This window comes from Pinus tabuliformis, chromosome 9 (assembly GCF_031772625.1).
Source record: "Pinus tabuliformis cultivar Carrire ecotype Pingquan chromosome 9, CPIR1, whole genome shotgun sequence".
Taxonomy (NCBI): domain Eukaryota; kingdom Viridiplantae; phylum Streptophyta; class Pinopsida; order Pinales; family Pinaceae; genus Pinus; species Pinus tabuliformis.
In genome coordinates this window covers 141,264,964-141,287,825 of record NC_142307.1, presented here as the reverse complement: position 1 = coordinate 141,287,825, position 22,862 = coordinate 141,264,964, and the positions used below count along the sequence as shown (strand labels likewise).

At 36.4% G+C, this 22,862-nt stretch overlaps 1 protein-coding gene and 1 pseudogene across 1 annotated transcript; one reads left to right on the top strand and one right to left on the bottom strand.

Moving 5' to 3' along the window:
* Window positions 1–447: 447 nt before the first annotated feature.
* On the bottom strand, window positions 448–6,338 carry LOC149147504 (early light-induced protein, chloroplastic pseudogene; annotated as a pseudogene).
* A 5,337-nt stretch (window positions 6,339–11,675) lies between these two features.
* On the top strand, window positions 11,676–12,536 carry LOC149147503 (early light-induced protein, chloroplastic-like). Its single transcript, XM_089445349.1, has 3 exons — window positions 11,676–11,891; window positions 11,983–12,021; window positions 12,110–12,536. The coding sequence occupies exons 1-3, from the start codon at window positions 11,778–11,780 to the stop codon at window positions 12,455–12,457; spliced, it is 501 nt and encodes a 166-aa protein (XP_089301475.1). The 5' UTR covers window positions 11,676–11,777; the 3' UTR covers window positions 12,458–12,536.
* Window positions 12,537–22,862: the final 10,326 nt, after the last annotated feature.

Sequence of the window (22,862 nt, the reverse complement as noted above, 5' to 3'; positions counted from 1 at the left end):
TAATTTATATATAAAGAAATATATTAAATAATTATATATAAATATGTACAACTTAATGTATAATAAAAATTTATAAAACTAAAATATTATTTTTTATAATATCTATTTAAATTTAAATATGTAAATACATATAACATATGGCATATATGTACTAATAAATTCCTTATACAATTTTTGCAATTTAAAAAATCTTAGTTCTTTTGCTGCACTTTTGGAATAATTACTAGTATTTTTGGAATAATTATTAATATTTAGATAGTAAGGAATTTAGAAATTTACGAGTATCAAATGAATAAAAGTTTGTTTGTGTTACTGATCGCTATGCTTGTTTTTATCCTTCCAAGTTAGATCAACCTGTTAGGAACCTGGTAATGGTTGGTGTCAATTAATATCTGTTCAAGATTAGCGTGCCAAATTGTAATCAGAGTTTCTGCCAAAGATGTACTGATCAGAAATATATTTATATGATTGATTGTGAATGAACTTGTCAAATATATCACAAACTGCCAAAACAATTTGTTACAGTGCCATCTCGTGATAGCAGAGTGAATACAAGTTGGGTTCGATTACAACCTACACTAAGAGGGGTATGAAGTTTGGTACAGAGCTGATGATGATCATGAGATGAGAGGACCTCCCTTGAGGTATTCAGTCAAGGCCAGCGCAACGAGGCCAATCATGGCAAAACGCCCATTCAACATCTCTGCCCCAGAAGACATTATTTCCTGTGATTTGCTCTCTTTGGACACTCCCTTGAACATGGGTATCAGAGAAGCAAGCGTGAAGAGAACCGCGCTTCCAATAAACAGTGGAACTCCTCCGCTGGCCAGTTGGGCGGCGAGGTCTTTCCCGCTCGCTATCTCCACCCCGACAGCTGAGACGAATCCGAGCATGGCGAGTCTCCCATTTATGGTTTCTGGGGCTGGCCCACTGAAAGCAAACACGTCCTTAAAGTTTGTGCTCGCCTGCATTATTATTTATGTCAATTCAATTCAGTTCAGTGCAGTGCATCTTAATGTAAAAATTGGCGCTTGCTGTTGGTGTACATGCACCTAGATTAGCTCCAGTTGTTGGTGTACATGCACTTAGACTAGTTGTGTTGGTGTACATGCACCTAGATTAGCTCCAGTTAACTTATTGCTTGCATGTGGCACATGTACACATTAACATAAGATAAAGCACACTTAGCTTTAGTTAGCTTTAGTTATTGCATGTACAACTAAGCTTAACTTAGTTTCTTTTATGTATTTATTCTAAAAACTAATATTGTAGAATCAATTTCATTCTTTTCTCAATTCTTGCTCGCTTCCTTCCTTCTCCTGCAAGCTTGTTTATTGTTTTGCAGATCTAGATCTGTGTATCTCAAAAATCTTACATGGTATCAGAGCACAGGGATTTGTAATCAGTGCACAAGCAATTTTATTTGCAGGTTCAGAAGATTGAAGCAACAACAAAGAATGGAGTCTAAATTTGAGTTTCCACAATCGACAATTCTCACTCCATATAATTATTTCGAATGGAAGCCAAAGATTCAACTTCATCTCAGAAGTAGAGGCTTATTTCGAATAACCATGGAAACGAAAGTTGAACCAACATCGGCAATGGAGAAAACAAGATATTTCAATCGCATGGACGAGGCCTTCGGCATCTTATGTTTATCTATTTCTCCGAAACTGCTATTTCATGTTGAATCATGTTCAACTCCAAATGAAGTATGGAAAAAATTGGAAGGATTGATTGGAAAACAGGATGAAATGCAAGGTCACTTTCTCAAAAATGAGTTAAACTCATTAGATCCTAGAAACTTTGAGAACATTCAAGATTTTTTCACAAGGTATAAAGCCTCGTTGGTTCAGCTAAAAGGATGCGGGATCGACAAATCCAAGCAAGAAAATCAGTTGATTCTTTCCATTTTATCAAAACTTGGTCCAGAGTATGCAGTATTCATCTCTACATTCCACACAGTCAGATCTGCAACTGGTGCAGCTTGGAAGATGCCCTCACTGGATTCTTTTATTCAGTCTTTGATGTATGAGCAAGATAAGCCCATCAAAATGGGCACACTTAAAAATTCCAAAGCACATGCACTTACTTTGCATGCAAAAGGAAAGGCAAATTCCAAAGACCATCAGAAAGGAAAAGGGAAGAAGGATCCTGATCCAAGAAAGGGAGGACATCCCAAACCCCCTGATGGATCATCTGGCTCAAAGGAAAGGAAAGGAACAAAAGGGAAATCAATGTGAAATTATTTCCACAGTGGCTTTCATCCTGAATCTGCATGCATGAAGAAGACTATAGATCTTATGGCACAGACACTCCAGCAACACAATCTTGGAGACCACATTCCTGAGAATGATAAGAAGAAGTCTCGAGAAAAAGCACCAGATCCAAGAGGTAACGGGCATGCTTTGATTGCTCTTCATTCTGCACCACAAGAATGGATCATCGATTTAGGAGCTTCACATCACATGGCTTCTTCAAAGGAATCCTTTTCTTCTCTACATGCATACTCAAGTCCTCCCATTCTCATGGGGGATAATTCTGCAGTTGCAACAACTGGACAAGGAAGAGTGCAATTCAAAGATGGAAGTTTTGAAAATGTCCTGCATATTCCAAGGCTTTCTATGAATCTTCTCTTAGTGTATCAGATGACACACACAGGCAGCGGAAGGAAAGTGGAATTTACCCCAGATTCTGTGAGCATTTATGACATGCAAACCAATTTGAAGATTGCATCTGGAAAGGTAAACGATCAATCTCGTCTGTATACATTTTCTGATTTTGTTCCTCAATCAGATTCTATTTTGCTACTTACGCATGCAAATGAAGAGTAGGATTTGGCACAAGAGATTTGGGCACTTGAATTTCAGATATATGAAACAACTTAGTAAGCAAGGGATGGTCAAAGGATTGCCAACCATTGAATTTTTAGATGGTGTTTGTAATAGATGTGCTCTTGGAAAGCATCCACAAGAAAAATTCGAGGAGGGGCATGCATGGAGAGCCTCTTAACCTTTGGAACTTGTACACAATGACCTCATGGGTCCATTTCCGGTGCTTTCAATGAGCAAAGCAAGATATGTGTTGTCATTTATAGATGATTACACGAGATTCACTTGGGTTTACTTCTTGAAACTCAAGTCTGAAGTTTTTCAATGTCTAAAGATTTTCAAAGTGCATGCGGAAAATCAGTCTCGAAAACACATCGAAATACTCCACACAGATAATGGGACGGAATATGTCAACAAAGATATCAAGAATATTTGTGATGAAGTAGGCATACAGTTGCAGCATACAGTTCCTTACACTCCACAGCAAAATGGCGTGGCTGAAAGGAAAAATCGATCTTTGAAAGAGATGGCTAATTGCATGTTGCATGCAAGATCTCTTCGTCGAAATTGTGGGCTGAAGCTATTAATTGTGCCCCATACATCCTGAACAGATCTCCTCATAAGTCTGTTACTGGAAAAACACCTCTTGAGGCTTGGACTGGCATGCAACCTGAAGTTAGTCATTTCCACATTTTTGGATCTCGAGCATGGGCCCGCATTCCTCCAGAGAAGAGAAAGGCTTTGGAGCCTCAAAGCAAAGCATGCATGTTTGTTGGATATTCTGATGAAGTCAAAGGGTACAGATTGCTTGACATCCACACTGAAGAGCTCTTTATTGAAAGGAGTGTAAAGTTTGACGAGGATATTTCGCATGCACCAGTAGATGAACTTGTTACCAAATTTTCATCACCACTCATTGATGAGTATGCAGATGAAACTTTAGACCATCATTCTGATGAAGATGAGTCTTTTCCTGTGACCCCTGTTAGAACACCAGTTGTTGAACATCGAGATCATACTTCTGCATGTAGTTCGGAAGATTCTCGACCACCTTCAACACAAAAATGGCGCAGGATGAGTGATATCCTTGATGATCCTGCCTCTATCCCTCTGTTTGATGAAGATCCACAAGCACTCTTAGCTATGGAGCCTTCCATGCCCATGCATGCTTATATGATGCATGGATCTGAACCACAAACTTATGCAGAAGCAAATGGGCATCCTGAATAGGAAGCCGCCATGGATGAGGAATATAACTCTCTCATTGAGAACCAGACTTGGGATTTGGTTCCGCTACCTTCAAATCGCAAACTTGTGAGATGCAAGTGGGTTTACCGGACCAAGAAAGCATCAAATGGCCAAGTTAGTCGATATAAGGCATGATTGGTAGCAAAAGGTTTTCAGCAAGTACATGGTGTTGACTATGATGAGACTTTTGCTCCAGTGGCAAAAATGGATTCCATTCGGCTAGCTCTCTCCATTCCAGCAGAAAGAGTATAGGAGGTGCATCATATGGATGTGAAGAATGCCTTTCTTCATGGTGATCTCGAGGAGGAAATCTACATGTATCAGCCACCGGGATACACGCAGAATTCATCTCTGGTATGCAAACTAAAGAAGTCTCTCTATGGCCTAAAGCAGGCACCTAGAGCATGGTATGCAAAGATGGATTCTTATTTGTTATCTCAAAATTTTGTACACTGCAAATCTGATTCCAATGTTTATTTTCTGAAGAAAATTGACTCCTTGTTGATCATAGTACTCTACGTAGATGATCTTTTGATAACGGGTAGTTCAGCTTCTGTCATTACTAACATCAAAACTGCATTGCATAAGTGGTTTTCTATGATAGACATGGGCTTGCTAAATTTCTTCCTTGGACTAGAGATCCATCAGCGTGATTCTGGCATTACCATTTCTCAACCAAAATATGCCAGAGATCTTTTGGCACGATTTCACATGAGTGATTGCAAGCCAGCAGCCACACCTTTCTTATCAGGGATAAAGCTTGAGAATGGTAAAGACACACCATTGGTTGATTGCACATTGTATCGCCAGCTTGTGGGAAGTCTTCTTTATCTCACTCACTCCCGTCCTGATCTCTCCTATGCTGTCGGAGCAGTTTCCAGATACATGCAGGAGCCACATGAGTTACACTGGACTGCTGCAAAGCGCATCCTTCGATATGTCCAGGGGACAATCACCTATGGGATTCATTATGCAGCCAATTGTTCTTTGAATCTCATCGGGTTCACAGATTCAGACTAGGCTGGTGACACCATTGATCGGAAGTCTACTTCCGGTTATGTACTTAGTTTGGGATCCGGCCCAATTTGTTGGTTAAGTAAGAAGCAGGCTACCATTTCTTTATCATCAGCAGAGGCCGAGTATAGAGGAGCAGTCAATGCCACTATTCAGGAAATTTGGCTACAACATTTCCTATCTGAGCTTGGGATTAGTGTCCATCATCCAACTTTCATCTGGTGCGATAATCAAAGTACGCTAAAGTTTTGCAGAGATCCAGTGCAGCGGCAGCGTATCAAACACATCGAGATCCACATGCACTTCATTAGAGAACTCATTCATGATGGGATCATCGATCTTCAGTACTGTCCTAGTTCTGAGTAGATTGCTCACATCTTCACCAAGACTTTCACTGAGCAGAAGTTTTGATTCCTGCGAGATCGTCTCGGGGTGAAGGACACGACTGCCTAGCAGTTGTCTTTTCTCTACTTTTGAATTATATTTTGAGGGGGGGTTTTCTTCCCACTAATTTTTCCCTCTTTCCTCCTTTTTATGCATTGTATATGGGTACCTAAAATGGCCGTGTTGCCGGGACTCATTCATTTTGCATCACACTCACCTAAGTTATGCTTAAGGGGGGGTGTTGGTGTACATGCACCTAGATTAGCTCCAGTTGTTGGTGTACATGCACTCAAACTAGCTGTGTTGGTGTACATGCACCTAGATTAGCTCCAGTTAACTTATTGCTTGCATGTGGCACATGTACACATTAACATAAGAGAAAGCACACTTAGCTTTAGTTAGCTTTAGTTATTGCATGTACAACTAAGCTTAACTTAGTTGCTTTTATGTATTTATTCTAAAAACTAATATTGTAGAATCAATTTCATTCTTTTCTCAATTCTTTCTCGCTTCCTTCCTTCTCTTGCAAGCTTGTTTATTGTTTTGCAGATCTAGATCTGTGTATCTCAAAAATCTTACACTTGCATAATCGCTTACCGTCTCAGGAGGGGTAGAAGGTGATCGCCTTGACAACGGCTGTGGATCTACATGACGCAAATTAAGTTATATATAGAATAACATAAAACCTTATAGAATAACATAAAACCTTCTATTCGTGGATACGGAAACAACGACAGAATTAGTAACCCCTACCATGCATTTTACTCGAAGCTGCCTGCTGGTTGTTGACCTTTCCGCTGGCCCCCATTGCAGGAGCGATGCTCCATTCATCGCCATTATTGATGCATTTACAGCGGCCATGATCGCAATATAATAATGAACACTATGTATGAGAACGAATCTAATTTATATGGACTTTGAGAAAAAGAAGATAATGAACATATGAAATAACTAAAGAAGAATAGCCACTATTGATCTGTTATGAGACTCCAGGGCTGGTTATTGTGTTATACCTACCAGGGATGTGGAGGCCATACGGAAAAATCTACCGTCATTCATTGAATGGTAAACTCTTAACCAAGTCTAGGTTTATCTTCCTCGGACTATGTTTCCACGTGGTTGGATAAAAATTGAGACGTATATCCTCGAACAACCGGCGCACCGCACTTGAAATAGTAGAGGGCATCACCATCACCATAGATTATTCAACGCGTAGTAAGTCTCAACTTTGTGCTAGAATTTAGGAGTTCGTGTAAATCACGTTTTGAACCATTTCTATCCTCGTCTATCCTTTTTTTTATAAAGGGTTATTGTAACAGGTGGGAGTAGGTTTTGAATGTCGATAGGGAGTGGGCATTTTGATGAGTTAATAAAGGTTTAAAAAACATAAGGATTTTCGATCATTAGATTAATTAGTTAGTTTAAAGAATTTTACTTATGGTTTATAAATGCAAATAAATGTAGTTTATTATCCAAATAAATGTAGTTTATTATCTAACTTTTCCCACATTTGAATGTTTTTTTAAAATTTTACAAAGTTTACGTAATAATAAGTTTATATATGAGCATTATAAATCTTATTTCTTTCTCACTTATTTTGTTGTGTATTATGGATAAGGTTACGATGGAGGAATTGGCTTAATGGGTGATGTATGTAGGTTTATTTGGCTTGGAATTAAGATGAAAATTGCAGTATTTGCCTTCTTCTAGATGCAAGCTCCTTGTCCAATAGCAATGGACGCAAGTGTGCAATTATTTGGCTAGAGTTGGACTATGTCTATGTCATCCATCTTTGTAGTAATTTTCTAAATAAAGATATTTGATAATTTTAAATAATATTTTCCTCTCTAAAATCGGTTAGATCTTGATTTATTCCAACATTTTTTATTATTATCTTAAATCTAGATCTATCATAATATTTTGTTATAAATAATATGGTTTTCTCCTCATTCTTCACCATGACTATTCTCATCGTCCTGATTATGGCCTTGTGAGATTTAAGCTCCCATCTTTAGTTTAGGCCATCATCGTTTCTTCTTACCCATTACATACACTTTGAGAGGCAATGAGTTGAATCAATAGCTGAAACATAGGGTACAAAGGACTCATCCGAAGGAGGGGGATCTCTATATCCAAGTCTATACATTCTCTTCACATGTATAAACATTTATTTTTCAATAATAGTATCAAAGTTCTGCTATTTCCATTGGATTCTCAATATATCATTTTATGGTACATGTTCATTTATATTTGGATATTATTTGTTGTAGGGTTTTGATATTTTATTTTTTAGATCTAAAGAGAAATGAAAACCATTCATTTTTGTTGTTAGGGTTATATGTCACGATTAACATAAGTGAAGGATTTTGGTGCAACTTCCAATAAACTTCATCCTAACAAATGACAACTCGAGTAGCTTAAAAATCTAGAACCCTAGTGAATGTTGTTTCGACATTTTTTAGCAATTTTCAGGATTTTTTCTTTCTCTTAATTTTCATTTCTCTTTTTGTAGTTTTACTCTTTGATTGAAGAATATTTGTTATGTTGGGTTTCCTTGTATTTTTTGTAGGTCACATGTACCATTCGTGCAAGAGATGGCATTGTTTGCAATAAATTTATGAAGAAATTCCTTTGGGGATGGAGCACATTTTTTTTGAGAAAATATTGCACTCCATACAGATGTTTTGAGCCTTTTTATGCTTGAGGACACATTAAACATGTCAAAACTTGTGCCCCCTATTTCTATAAATTTTTTTCATAATTTTGGCCACAGTTATGCATGTGTGTTAGGAGGGGTTTCTTCTTGTTCCCTTTCACCCCTAGGCCTAGAGTCTCTTAGTATGCTTTCTCATTTCGAGGAAGGGAAAATCCCCTGAGGGTTTAGAGTACACCTCTACCATTTTGGAGACAATTTGTTCAGTTGAGGAATCTATTGCGCAGAACATTTAGCCATTGTTTTCCAACGTTGTTGCCATCATTTTGTAGTACTTTTTAGGTAATTTTTAGAATGATTCGTTTCCTTTTGATACATGTGTTGAATTTATTCTTTTGGATCGCCACGAGCATCCTTCTTTTCACAATTTGATTTTTGTTATTTTCCAATACTTTCCCTTATGTTTTTTCTTGGATTTTTTTGCATCATTCTAGCAGATCTAGCCTTAGATCCTAGCCCCTTATGCATTAAATCTTTTTTTATTTTCGTTTCTTTGGGTTGCTTGTATTGTCCTCATTTGTTCTTGTCGTTTCATAGATTTTTGCGTGGGGAATTGCGTGCTTCCGTTTGTTGTTATTTTACTATTCATTTTTACTGTTATTTATAGTTTATGCACTTTATTTCTCAGTAGCATTGCCATCATAAAACATGATTTAATAAACACATCCACATACAATTACTCAGACACTCACACCCTAATAAAACTAGCGCTTGGTTACAACCACTAAGGAAAGACTTGAAACAATCCACATTAATTATAACTTAATTCACATAGATTAAGCCCAATTGGGCAGTAGGGAAAAGCAATCTTGTAATTAGATTTAGGGTCACTGGGATAGGATTCCACAAACCCCCATCAATCACTTACATTGAGAAATAGTAATTTGTTCTTGTAGGGAGCTTGAAAAGCTCCACAATGTTGAGGTCAAAACCAGAGCGTGCCAAAAAACTGATTTAGAGGGGGTTAGGCTTAGGTCTTAGTGTGTGAAAATCTCCACAACGCTCCCCGACTAGTTGGTCTAGGGCTCTACATTACTGACTGACTACCAAGAAGAAAAAAATTGTGTTGGAAATGTATTGAGTATTGAGGGGGATGAATCAGTAGTGATGGCCTTTATATCAATTTTAAAATTGTTACCACAATATCAAATAACCATGCCCATTCACAATATCGCCTTAACTAAATATGAAAGAAACAATAAACTCAAACATATTAACCATGAGAAACATCAGCACCAGCATGCACACATAAGAACACAAGTATTCATGTTCAAAACCCTTTCGAGAGAACACCACCCTACTTTTGTTGCACTGCTCAATTATTCTATTAATCAGTTGAACAAATTGTACATGGATTAGCTTACACCCATAAGCTAGAAGAATCAGTTTGCTTCAAATTATGATGGCATCCATTAGACTGGAAAATTGTTTCATCTCATGGATATATCGAAATATATCTGCTTGAAGCTCCCACGACCAACGATTCTCTCCCAACTACCATTGGACTATCCAACTCCAACTGGATGGAGAAATATCTTCCTTTTACTGAATATTCCAAATCAATGTCTACTCTTAAGCCTCCACACCTTCACTTCCTCCATGCAAACCACATTTCATAAATGTTTTATAATGGGCTCTCAATCAGCTCAACATGAGAAACCCACGAACACCATCATCCTACACATCAAATCTAAAAAAAAAAAAAAAAAAAATCCCTTAAGAGGGTTATTTCTTCTCTTCTAGTCACAACAATCTCTACTCTCTAACACACCACAAGCTGCCAATTTTAGGCCACAATCAAAACATAAAATATAAATCTTCTTCTAAACTCTATCTCTAATTTTTGCGAACAATACATTGATAAAAAAATGTCAAATAATGTGAGTCGTTGCTGCAATATATACTCATTCTTGAGACCCTCAGAATGGAATACTATAATGTTCTCAAGAAAACCAACCAATTAGTACCTTCCTCTATTTATCACTTTCCTAAGTTGATTAACTTTGTAAATTGTACATGTTATGGATCACTTAACCATTTTTTCACACACTTAAGATTTGGTTAAGATAGGATTTTTTTCTAAATCAACCACTAACACCACTATCCATTTGATATTTTCAACTTTGATCAACTTCTAGCAGACCCGCGAACTTTTGCTACCATATGCTAAAAAATTCTGATCAAGAACATACGACAATGCCAAAATTAGCTTAACAGCATGAGGAATGTAGAGAAAAACTCCGGAAAAAACTCCGTCACACTTTAAACACAAGTTAAATTCGAATAGATCTCCCTAGTCTCTCCCATAGGACTGCCTACCAATGACTGGAGCTTTTCAATCGTCCTGTGACTCATCATCCATGCAACTGGGGTAGAGGATGAAGGGAAACATCTTTCCTCAACTCATAAATTTCTCAAACTTCTTCTAAAGCTTTGCAAGCCTCTACATGACCTCCAGAAGTCACTGGCACCTCTACAACACTTCACCAAATCACTTCCACATCACTATAACTATCGTAAGTCAAACAAGGTTGACTTGGATGCCAACCAACAACAATACTAGCACCCGGGCCATCAAAATTCTCCACAAACACTCTACCTTCGATATGCATCTTGTTGGGTTGTTGGGTCATGACACAGGTTGGGAGTTTAATTAGAAAAACAAATCCATGTACTACTGGCCCTTTCAGCAACAGTCCATGTAGCGCAGACTGAGGTCTCACCCGAAGCAGTATGGGGGCATGTTGGAACCAAGTTTCCGCACCCTTGATATGTCTGAGGGGTTTGATTTAGTCCAATTGTGAATACCTTCACGCATGTTACTTCGCGTAATTCCTGGACCTATATGGCCTTCACAACCTATTATCTTTGCCTTCGCGTAGCCCTAACCAGGGACTGTGGGGCTTTCACACTACTGGAGCAGTGATCTGCACTATTTCACCAAGTCACGCCATGGATCTTACTTATCTCCTTATAACAGTTAGTTATCTTCACGTAAATAGATACCTTATATTACATTCACTTACTCAAAATATTCATATAAGTTCGCGGAGTAAATAACCAGTAAACATGCAATTCATACCAATATAATTTAATGCATAAAATAGGAAAATATACACAGAAATATGGTCAAACTTCTCTTTATTAATGTTTCAAATGGTTACAGACTCAACCTACCCTATGCACTTAGTTGCAGGGGTCCGCGCACTCAATTGCATACTACTAGGCCTATGCGCACTCAGCTGCAGAGCCTTCTTCTACTCTATGACCCAAAGACACAAATCTACCCTTCAGATACTTTTCTATCCTTATATTCCATTGTCATCAATTCATTTATGCAATCCCATGGTCTGCCGACCATGGGTAGTTCCCTCAATCTGACACTACAGTTACAAAAGTAATGGTGGACAACTCTATTACGACATCGCGCCCCACACTCGCAATTCACTAAGTATTCAAGTGCGGTGCGCCAGTCAATAGTGGCTATTCGTCTTTAGTTATTTCATATGTTCATTATCTTCTTGTTCTCAAAGTCCATATAAATTAGATTCGTTCTCATACATAGTGTTCATTATTATATTGCGATCATGGCCGCTGTAAATGCATCAGTAATGGCGATGAATGGAGCATCGCTCCTGCAACGGAGGCCAGCGGAAAGGTCAACAACCAGCAGGCAGCTTCGAGTAAAATGCATGGCAGGGGTTAGTAATTCTGTCGCTGTTTCCGTATCCACGAATAGAAGGTTTTATGTTATTCTATATATAACTTAATTTGGGTCATGTGGATCCACAGCCGGAGTCAAGGCGATCACCTTCTACCCCTCCTGAGACGGTAAGCGATTATGCAAGCGCCAATTTTTACATTAACATGCACATGCACTGCACTGAACTGAATTGAATTGACATAAATAATAATGCAGGTGAGCACAAGCTTTAAGGACGTGTTTGCTTTCAGTGGGCCAGCCCCAGAAACCATAAATGGGAGACTCGCCATGCTCGGATTCGTCTCAGCTGTCGGGGTGGAGATAGCGAGCGGGAAAGACCTCGCCGCCCAACTGGCCAGCGGAGGAGTTCCATTGTTTATTGGAAGCGCGGTTCTATTCACGCTTGCTTCTCTGATACCCATGTTCAAGGGAGTGTCCGAAGAGAGAAAATCACAGGAAATAATGTCTTCTGGGGCAGAGATGTTGAATGGGCGTTTTTCCATGATTGGCCTCGTTGCGCTGGCCTTGACTGAATACCTCAAGGGAGGTCCTCTCATCTCATGATCATCATCAGCTCTGTACCAAACTTCATACCCCTCTTAGTGTAGGTTTTAATCCAACCCAACTTGTATTCGCTTTGCTATCACGAGATGGCACTGTAACAAATTGTTTTGGCAGTTTGTGATATATTTGACAAGTTCATTCACAATCAATCATATAAATATATTTTTGATCAGTACATCTCTGGCAGAAACTCTGATTACAATTTGGCACGCTAATCTTGAGCAGATATTAATTAACACCAATGATTACCAGGTTCCTAACAGGTTGATCTAACATGGAAGGATAAAAACAAGCATTGCGATCAATAACACAAACAAACTTTTATTCATTTGGTACTCGTAAATTTCTAAATTCCGTACTAACTAAATATTAATAATTATTCCCAAAATACTAGTAATTATTCCAAAAGTGCAGCGAAAGAACTAAAATTTTTTAAATTGCAAAAATTGTATAAGGAATTTATTAGTGCCATATGTTATATGTATTTACATATTTAAATTTAAATAGATATTATAAAAAATAATATTTTAGTTTTATAAACTTTTATTATACATTAAGTTGTACATATATATATATATATATATATTATATATATATTTCTATATATATATATATAAATTATTTCAATAATTTAGGTTATCTATATATATATATATATATAAACATTAGTTTTGATATATCTTTAACAAAATACTAAAATCATAGAACAACCAATGTTAGAAACAATCATTCAAACTCAATTAAAATGAATGGATTAAAAAATCTATGGTTTATATTATATTATTAATTAATATTATTTTCTAAAATCTAAATAAAATCTATTTATAGTGTATTTTAATTTATATATGAATGAAAAGTGGTGATATTTTAATTTCACATAAAATCCCAATTAAAAAACAAATTTGATACATCATTCATAAAATACCCAAAGTAAAAGATAAAAGCATAGTGTGCAAAATTTAAGGAATAAAAAAACCATTAAATTACCCCGACCAAAAATTATTATTTTTTAACTAGAATAGTACACATAAAATAGAATCAAATATGCTTAAAATCATGGACCTCAGTTGAAAAAATGTACTTGTATTAGTGCCTGTAGTTTCCATGTCAAATGGCTAGGCATTTGTGTATAATTTTTTTCGTTTGTCAAGGAGTTGTTGTACTCTTGGAAAATGGTAAGCTTTACAGATCAATTAGATGGCCAAACAATTTAGTTATGGGCTTTTATGCTAGTCCCATAGGGATGCACTAAAAGACTTGACAAGCCTCTTTTATGGTTATTTTTATCCCTGTAATCGATGGCTATGTTAGCAAGTACGGGCATTGAAACTTGAGAGTGATTCGGGTGAGAAAATGCCATTCAAAGTAACTATGAATTTGTAGTTGGGCACGACTCTCATGTTCTTTTTAGGGACATAATTCAAACTACTTTAATTCATTATAAATTGTTGTAAATAGCTCGAATCCATTAAAGTCAAGCGAGTGAAGGTCTCAGAGGCTTTAGAACCCTTGAGGCCACTCTGTTTCATCACCCATACATTAGATTTTTTGTAATTACTTGTTGAAATTTTTTCCATTTGATGATGGTAAACATTATGGAGTTATAAGAGACTTGATTCAAGCTAATGAATGATAATTTTGGATTAAGTTAAGACCTAGTGCATTTGTGATTCCCATGCCTAGATAACTAACAGGTGCATTAAGCATTTGGATAATTAACACAAACAAATTCATGTGGTTGCTGGTGCATTTTCTTGTGATTTCCATCTCTATTGTTTATGATTCCCATCCCTCGATAAATAATTGGCAGTTTATGTATTACTCCCTCAATAAGTAAAGTTCTGTCCATAACTCGTGTTTTCGATATCCCATGCCTTAATATTCCTATCATTAGTGGTGCATTTGTAATTTCCATTTCTAGGTTTTACAACCTCCTTGCAATTGAATAGTTTTGTTACGTGGAAGGAAGCCTAATTTCGAAGACACTCAGGGTAAGAGAAAACAAATGAACTTGTATAGGTTTAAAGAAAAATATGCTTTAATTCATAGGTCTAAAGAAAATAAATTGTTCCAAATTGTTGTGACCACTCAGGCCATACCCAAATTCATAACTATTAAATAGACATCATCATTATAAGTTGTATACACCAGCACTCAAGCTTAGGCACATATTGAACCTCCACTTCTCCATGAGGAACCCTAATCTCTATGTGTGCATTATCAGACATTTTAACTTCATAGACCACATCAAGTTCCATAATGTTGTAGTCCTCATTCATAATGGTGGTACTCATATTTTCATTCATAAGAGAGTGGTAGAATAAACCCATTGTTTTTAATGCCTAGGACACAAATTTTAAATCATGATCCCCAATTGAGGTATAATGAACTGTGGGGGAAAATGTGAAAATGTCAAACTCTATATCGGAGACTATCAACTCAAATCCCATTTATTTTCCATTGATATGGGTGGCTATGATATAATATTGGGGGTAGAGTGTCTATGCACATTGGGATCACTCATAATGTATTTGAAAGAAATCTATATAGATTTCTCTAAAGGGGAACATGTATACACCCTTCAACGGATTTTGGTAAGGTCCCTTGAAATATTCAATGCCCATAGTATGGAAAAATTATTAAATAAAGGTCACTCTAGAATTATTTGCCAATTTAATTCCATATAAGTTATGGATAATCCATAATTTGACATAAGAAATACTCTTAAATTTTCAATTGTTCCTTCACAAAAATCATCAAGTCTTTCAAACACCAAAGACTAAGTTTATCCATTCTTAAAGAAAGCACTAACATAACATTCCCTTGATCCTAGGAATTCAACCACAAAATGTACGTTCTTATTAACACCCTTTTGCACAAATTGATATAAGAAAAAATATCACTCAAGAACTATTGAAGGTAGAGGTCATACAACCTACTACAAGCCCTTATTCATGAGTAGTAGTCTTGATATTAAAGAAGGAAGGAACCTAGTGCAAGTGTCCTAATTATTAATGATCTTCTAGATGAAAAGCATGGAGAGAAGTTTTTCAATAATAAACATATGAAGGTCAATATGAGTTTTTTGTGATTACTTTCAATATTTATTAAACTTCGTCAACCTTCTAGAGCCTCATGAAAAAAATTCAAAGCCTTTCTATGCAAGTTTTGCTAGCCTTCTTTGACGATATTATGGTCTACAATAAAGCATTGGAACTACACATAGAGAATGCTGATAATTCATTGAAACTCTTTCGAGATGACCAATTTTTTATGAAGCATTCCAAAGGTGCCTTTTGGGCTCCTAGGTTTGAATATCCATGATTATCTCCATCCTAAAACACTTCGATTTTAAGGGGATTTTTAGTAAATAAATGATAATGCAAAATAATTGTGAACAATCATGGTAAAATTATAGCTCCCCTTACTGTACTTGGCAATGCTGCCTGTGTGTTTCATGACATGTCCTTAACCATCACTTGAGGATCTGTTAGCTCTAGAAATATGTCTGTTTACTAACACCTGTGAGTTCTAGTGTAACATAAATCATGATCCCAAAAATTGGTATCAGATACAGGTTCATTTAGTAATAACTATACCACTAAAAGGTAAATTGATAGGGCATCATGGCTAAACCAGAAAGTCGGGATGCTTATTCAAGTAAGATACTAGTACTTGATGGTACAAATTGTGTATTTTGGAAAGTCAGTATGGAAGCCTATCACATGTCCCTACGTGTAGATATTTGGAGTTTTTTATTAGTTGATTATATTGTCCGAGAAACCCCTCCTACAAATGAAAATGATAAAAATGTTTATGGGAACAATGAAAAGGCAAAGAGTGCAATTCTGTTTGGCCTTAATCAATATGTCCTTGTAAAATTAATTCAATGTAAGTCAACTAAGGAAGTATGCTACAAGCTCTAAAATAATTATAAAGGAGATGAGAAAGTTAAGCAAGCCAAAATTCAAGCGATTAGAATGAGGATTGAGAGCTTAAGAATGAATAAAGAAGAAAATATACCAGAATATCTTCTTAGATTAATGAGGTAGAAAATATGATTAGAGGATTTGGAGAAGAACTCATGAATGAAATAGTTTTCTAGAATGCATTGATATCTCTTCCTATGAGATTCAATTTTAATATCTCATCTACATAAGAGATATCAAACTTAAAGTCTCTTTTAATGGAGGAGCTACATGGAACTCTCACTTCCTATGAGATGAGAATAGGAAAAGAGAAGTTTGAGCAAAAGGAGGTAGAATTTAAACCCTCAATGAAGAATAAGGAACACAAATATCACCAAGAATGTTCCAACTATGAATTTGATCAAGAGTTGGCTTAGTTTGCTAGAAAGCTAAAACATGGTTTAGGAAAGTATAGGGGAAATCTACCCTTCCAATTCTTTGAATGTGGAAGGTTTGGGAAATTTTCCTCCAAGTTTCCTTATTGAGAGAAGACAAGAGAGGAAAAGGATCAAAAGCCCAAAGATAAAGCTCAAGGATATCATAAGAAGAATCCTTTCAAGAAAAAATGGTCTCTACTCCAAAGAGGATAGTTTTGCATTAGAAGGAAATAGGCAAGAGTCTCCAAAAGATGAGGTTGATGAATTCTTACTCATGGCATTAGAATCTAAATCTAAATATAAGAACGAATCAAACCTCAAGGAAGAAGAAGATGAAAGTGTAGTAGATCTTGAAGGCGAGCTCATCAACGCCCTTGATGAATTAAAGATGACCTGAAGGAAGAAAAATAGAATAAAAGAGAAAATGTTGTGAGATGAAGAAGGTATGAAGAGTTTGTTTACCAAAGTAAAAAGTTTGAGGAAGCTATTAAGAGTGAAGACAATCTGGCACAACAATTAGAAGAAAAGAAAAATAATTGTAAGAAGCTAGAAGATGAGAGTAACCTCTCGAAACAATAATTGACCAAGAAACGGGAGAAAATGATTATAAAAATATATAAATAGGAAATTTTGTCTCTAAAACTCAAGCTTGATGATGTAAAAAGGGAAGAAGAGGTTTTGAATGGATTAATCATTGATTGGGAAATAACTACCATAGTTTAGAAGCAAAGATTAGCTCTGAGAACAAACCTTGATAAGTCCAAAATTGAGATGGAATTAGAAAAAACAATTGTTGAAGAAACAAAGAAACTAAACCACGTTATGAACAGTACAAGCCAAGGGAATTCGAACATGGATCTGATCTATTCTCAACATGGATTGCGCAGTAGAGGCAGACAAAATAGTGGAGGAGATTTGAACACGTAACTTGTTCAGATCTGAGCTAGTTTGTGTGTAGCATGTGGAGATAGTACTGAGTACTTGTGAGGAGTATTGTACTATGTATTATTACATGTTCTCTATCATTATAATATACATATAGTTGGGGGTTTTCAGCTGTATGCTTTCCCCATTACATAATGTGTTGATATGTGCGATTGATGTTTCAATGTGCGCATGCGATTGTTTTTTTTTAATTCCGCAAATTGATGATCAATGGTAGAGGAGGTTATGTATTATGCATGCATTGCGCAAATAGTGTATAATCAAGATAATCTCTGTGAAAAAGTGTTATAGTATTCAAATTTCTATAGAACAAATATTCTTCAATCAAAGAGTAAAAATCCATATAAAAGAAATGAAAATTGCTTAAAAAAAATTGAAACAACAGTCACTAGGGTCCTAAATTTTTAAGGTACTCGAGTTGCCATTTGTTAGTATGAAGTTTCTTGGAAGTTGCACCAAAATCCTTCACTTATGTTAATCGTGACATATAACCCTAACAACAGAAATGAATGGTTTTCATTTCTCTTTAGATCTGAAAAATAAAATATAAAAATCCTACAACAAATAGTATACAAATATAAATGAACATGTACCATAAAATGATATATTGAGAATCCAATGGAAATAGCAGAACTTTGATTCTATTATTGAAAAATAAATGTTTATACATGTGAAGAGAATGTATAGACTTGGATCTAGAGATCCCCCTCTTTGGGATGGGTCCTTTGTACCCTATGCTTCAACAACTGATTCAACTCATTGTCTCTCAAAGTGTATGTAATGGGTAAGAAGAGACGGTGATGGCCTAAACTAAAGATGGGATCTCAAATCTCACAAGGAAATAATCAGGGCGATGAGAATAGTCATGGTGAAGAATGAGGAGAAAGCCATACTATTTATAACAAAATATTATGATAGGTCTAGATCTAAGATAATAATAAAAAATGTTGGAATAAATCAAGATCTAACCGTTAGGAATATTTTATTGCATTTTAGAGAGGGAAATATTATTTAAAATTATCAAATATCTTTATTTAGAAAATTACTACAAAGATGGATAACATAGACATAGTCCAACTCTAGCCAAATAATTGCACACTTGCATCCATTGCTATTGGACAAGGAGCTTGCATCTAGAAGAAGGTAAATACTACAATTTTCATCTTAATTCCAAGCCAAATAAACCTACATACATCACCCCTTAGGCCAATTCCTCCATCGTACCCGTCTCCATAATACACAACCAAATAAGTGAGAAAGAAATAAGATTTATAATGCTCATGTATAAACTTATTATTACATAAACTTTGTAAAATTTTAAAAAAATATTCAAATGTGGGAAAAGTTGGATATTAAACTGCATTTATTTGCATTTATAAACCATAAGTAAAATTCTTTAAACTAACTAATTAATCTAATTATGGAAAATCCTTATTTCTTTTAAACCTTTATTAACTAATTAAAATGCCCACTCCCTATGGACATTCAAAACCTAATCCCACCTGTTACAATGACCCTTTATAAAAAAATTGATAGACGAGGATAGAAATGGTTCAAAACGTGGTTTACACGAACTCCTAAATTCTAGCACGAAGTTGAGACTTACTACAGGTTGAATAATCTATGGTGATGGTGATGCCCTCTACTATTTCATTATTAAAAATCTAAAAATATATTATTTCATTAGTTGGAAATGTTCCAATTTTTACAAGTGCGGTGCACCGGTTGTTCAAGGATCTACATCTCAATATTTATCCAACCACGCGAAAACATAGTCCCAGGAAGAGAAACCTCGACTTGGCTAAGCGTTTACCATTTATGCAAGCGCCAATTTTTACATTAACATGCACTGCACTGAACTAAATTGAATTGACATAAATAATAATGCAGGTGAGCACAAACTTTAAGGACATGCTTACAGTGGGCCAACCCTAGAAACCATAAATGGGAGACTTGCCGTGTTCGGATTCGTATCAGCTGTCGAGGAGATAGGAACAGATGCAAGGGAGGAGTTCTGAAAACACGGTGTTGGAACAATGAGTACATGAGATTCAACAAGCAACCGCTCAGTGCACTGTCGACCTTGCAGCAATTTGAGCAGAGTTGGGAGGTCTCTGCGAAAAGATCTCCGCATCGATAGAGTGACTCGAGGGTGAGTCATGATGTTTGTTCTGGAGGCCTGTTGCGCGTGGAATCCCCCACATGGCAAGATTTAGGGCTTAAACACCATTGTAAAGACTTAGCGAATTGCGAGTGTGGGGCGCGATGTTGTAATAGAGATGTCCACCATTACTTTTGTAAATGTAGTTTCAGATTGAGAGAACTACCCATGGTCGGCAGACCATGGGATTGTATAAATGGATTGATGACAATGGAATATAAGGATAGAAAAGTATCTGAAGTGTAGATTTGTGTCTTTGGGTCATAGAGTAGAAGAAGGCTCTGCAGCTGAGTGCGCATAGGCCTAGTAGTATGCAGTTGAGTGCGCAGACCCCTGCAGCTAAGTGCGCAGGGTAGGTTGAGTCTTTAACCATTTGAAAAATTAATAAAGAGAAGTTCTACCATATTTCTATGTATATTTTCCTGTCTTATGCATTAAAGTATATTGGGTATGAATTGCATGTTTATTGGTTATTTACTCCGCGAACTTATATGAATATGCTGAGTAAGTGAATGTAATATAAGGTATCTATTTAAGTGAAGATAACTAACTGTTATAAGGAGATAAGTAAGATCCATGGCATGACATGGGGAAATAGTGCAGATCACTGCTCCAGCAGTGTGAAAGCCCCACAGTCCCTGGTTAGGGCTACGCGAAGGCAAAGATAATAGGTTGCAAAGGCCATATAGGTCTAGGAATTATGCAAAGTAACATGCGTGAAGGTATTCACAGTTTGACTAAATCAAACCCCTCAGACATCTCAAGGGTGCGGAAACTTGGTTCCAACATGCCCCCATACTGCTTCGGGTGAGACCTCAGTCTGCGCTGCACGGATTGTTGCTGAAAGGGCTAGTAGTACATGGATTTGTTTGTCTAATTAAACTCCCAACCTGTGTCATGACCCAACAACCCAACAAGATGCATATTGAAGGTAGAGTGTTTGTGGAGAATTTTGATGGCCCGGGTGCTAGTATTGCTGTTGGTTGGCATCCAAGTCAACCTTGTTTGACTTACGATGGTTATAGTGATGTCGAAGTGATTTGATGAAGTGTTGTAGAGGCGCCAGTGACTTTTGGAGGTCATGTAGAGGCTTGCGAAGCTTTGGAAGAAGTTTGAGAAATTTATGAGTTGAGGAAAGATGTTTCCCTTCATCCTCTACCCCAGTTGCATGGATGATGAGTCACGGGATGATTGAAAAGCTCCAGTCATTGGTAGGTATTCCTATGGGAGAGACTGGGGAGATCTATTCGAATTTAGCCTGTGTTTCAAGTGTGACAAAGTTTTTTTAGGAGTTTTTCTCTACATTCCTCACGCTGTTAAGCTAATTTTGGCATTGTCGGATGTTCTTGATCAGAATTTTTCAGCATATGGTAGCAAAAGTTCGCGGGTCTGCTAGAAGTTGATCAAAGTTGAAAATATGAAATGGATAGTGGTGTTAGTGGTTGATTTAGTAAAAAATCCTATCTTAACCAAATCTTAAGCATGTGTGAAAATGGTTAAGTGATCCATAACATGTACAATTTACAAAGTTACTCAACATAGGAAAGTGATAAATAGAGGAAGGTACTAATTGGTTGGTTTTCTTGAGAACGTTAGACTATTCCATTCAGAGGGCCTTGAGAATGAGTATATATTGCAGCAACGACTCACATTATTTGGCATTTTTTTATCAATGTATTGTGTGCATAAATTAGAGATAGAGTTTAGAAGAAGATTTATATTTTATGTTTTGATTGTGGCCTAAAATTGGCAGCTTGTGGTGTGTTAGAGAGTAGAGATTGTTGTGACTAGAAGAGAAGAAATGACCCTCTTAAGGGATTTTTTTTTTTTTTTTTTTTTTAATTTAGATTTGATGTGTAGGATGATGGTGTTTGTGGGTTTCTCATGTTGAGCTGATTGAGAACCCATTATAAAATATTTATGAAATGTGGTTTGCATGGAGGAAGTGAAGGTGTGGAGGCTTAAGAGTAGACATTGATTTGGCATATTCAGTAAAAGGAAGATATTTCTCCATCCAGTTGGAGTTGGATAGTCCAATGGTAGTTGGGAGAGGATCGTTGGTCGTGGGAGCTTCGAGCAGATATATTTTGATATATCTATGAGAGGAAACAATTTTCCGGTCTGATGGATGCCATCATAATTTGAAGAGGGCTGATTCTTCTAGCTTATGGGTGTAAGCTAATCCATGTACAATTTGTTCAACAAATTAATAAAATAATTGAGCAGTGCAACAAAAGTAGGGTGGTGTTCTCTCGAAAGGGTTTTGAACATGAATACTTGTGTTCTTATGTGTGCATGCTTGTGTTGATGTTTCTCATGGTTATTATGTTTGAGTTTATTGTTTCTTTCATATTTAGTTAAGGCAATATTGTGAATGGGCATGGTTATTTGATATTGTGGTAACAATTTTAAAATTGATATAAAGGTCATCACTACTGATTCATCCCCCCTCAATACTCAATACATTTCCAACATAATTTTTTTCTTCTTGGTAGTCAGTCAGCAATGCAGAGCCCTAGACCAACTAGTCGGGGAGCGTTGTGGGGATTTTCACACACTGAGACCTAAGCCTAACCCCCTCTAAATCAGTTTTTTGGCACGCTCTGGTTTTGACCTCGAGATTGTGGAGCTTTTCAAGCTCCCTACAAGGACAAATTACTATTTCTCAATGTAAGTGATCGATGGGGGTTTGTGGAATCCTATCCCAGTGACCCTAAATCTAATTACAAGATTGTTTTTCCCTATTGCCCAATTGGGCTTAATCTATGTGAGTTAAGTTATAATTAATGTGGACTGTTTCAAGTCTTTCCTTAGTGGTTGTAACCAAGCGCTAGTTTTATTAGGGTGTGAGTGTGTGAATAATGTGTATGTGGATGTGTTTATTAAATCATGTTTTATGATGGCAATGCTATTGAGAAATAAAGTGCATAAACTATAAATAATAGTAAAAATGA

What these genes read in the sequence shown, in the direction of transcription:
- LOC149147503 (XM_089445349.1), top strand. Translation starts at nt 11,778, where the DNA reads ATGGCCGCTGTAAATGCATCAGTAATGGCGATGAATGGAGCATCGCTC. An exon ending in GAGTAAAATGCATGGCAGGG is followed by an intron (nt 11,892 to 11,982) that starts GTTAGTAATTCT and finishes GTGGATCCACAG; the next exon opens with CCGGAGTCAAGGCGATCACC. An exon ending in CTTCTACCCCTCCTGAGACG is followed by an intron (nt 12,022 to 12,109) that starts GTAAGCGATTAT and finishes ATAATAATGCAG; the next exon opens with GTGAGCACAAGCTTTAAGGA.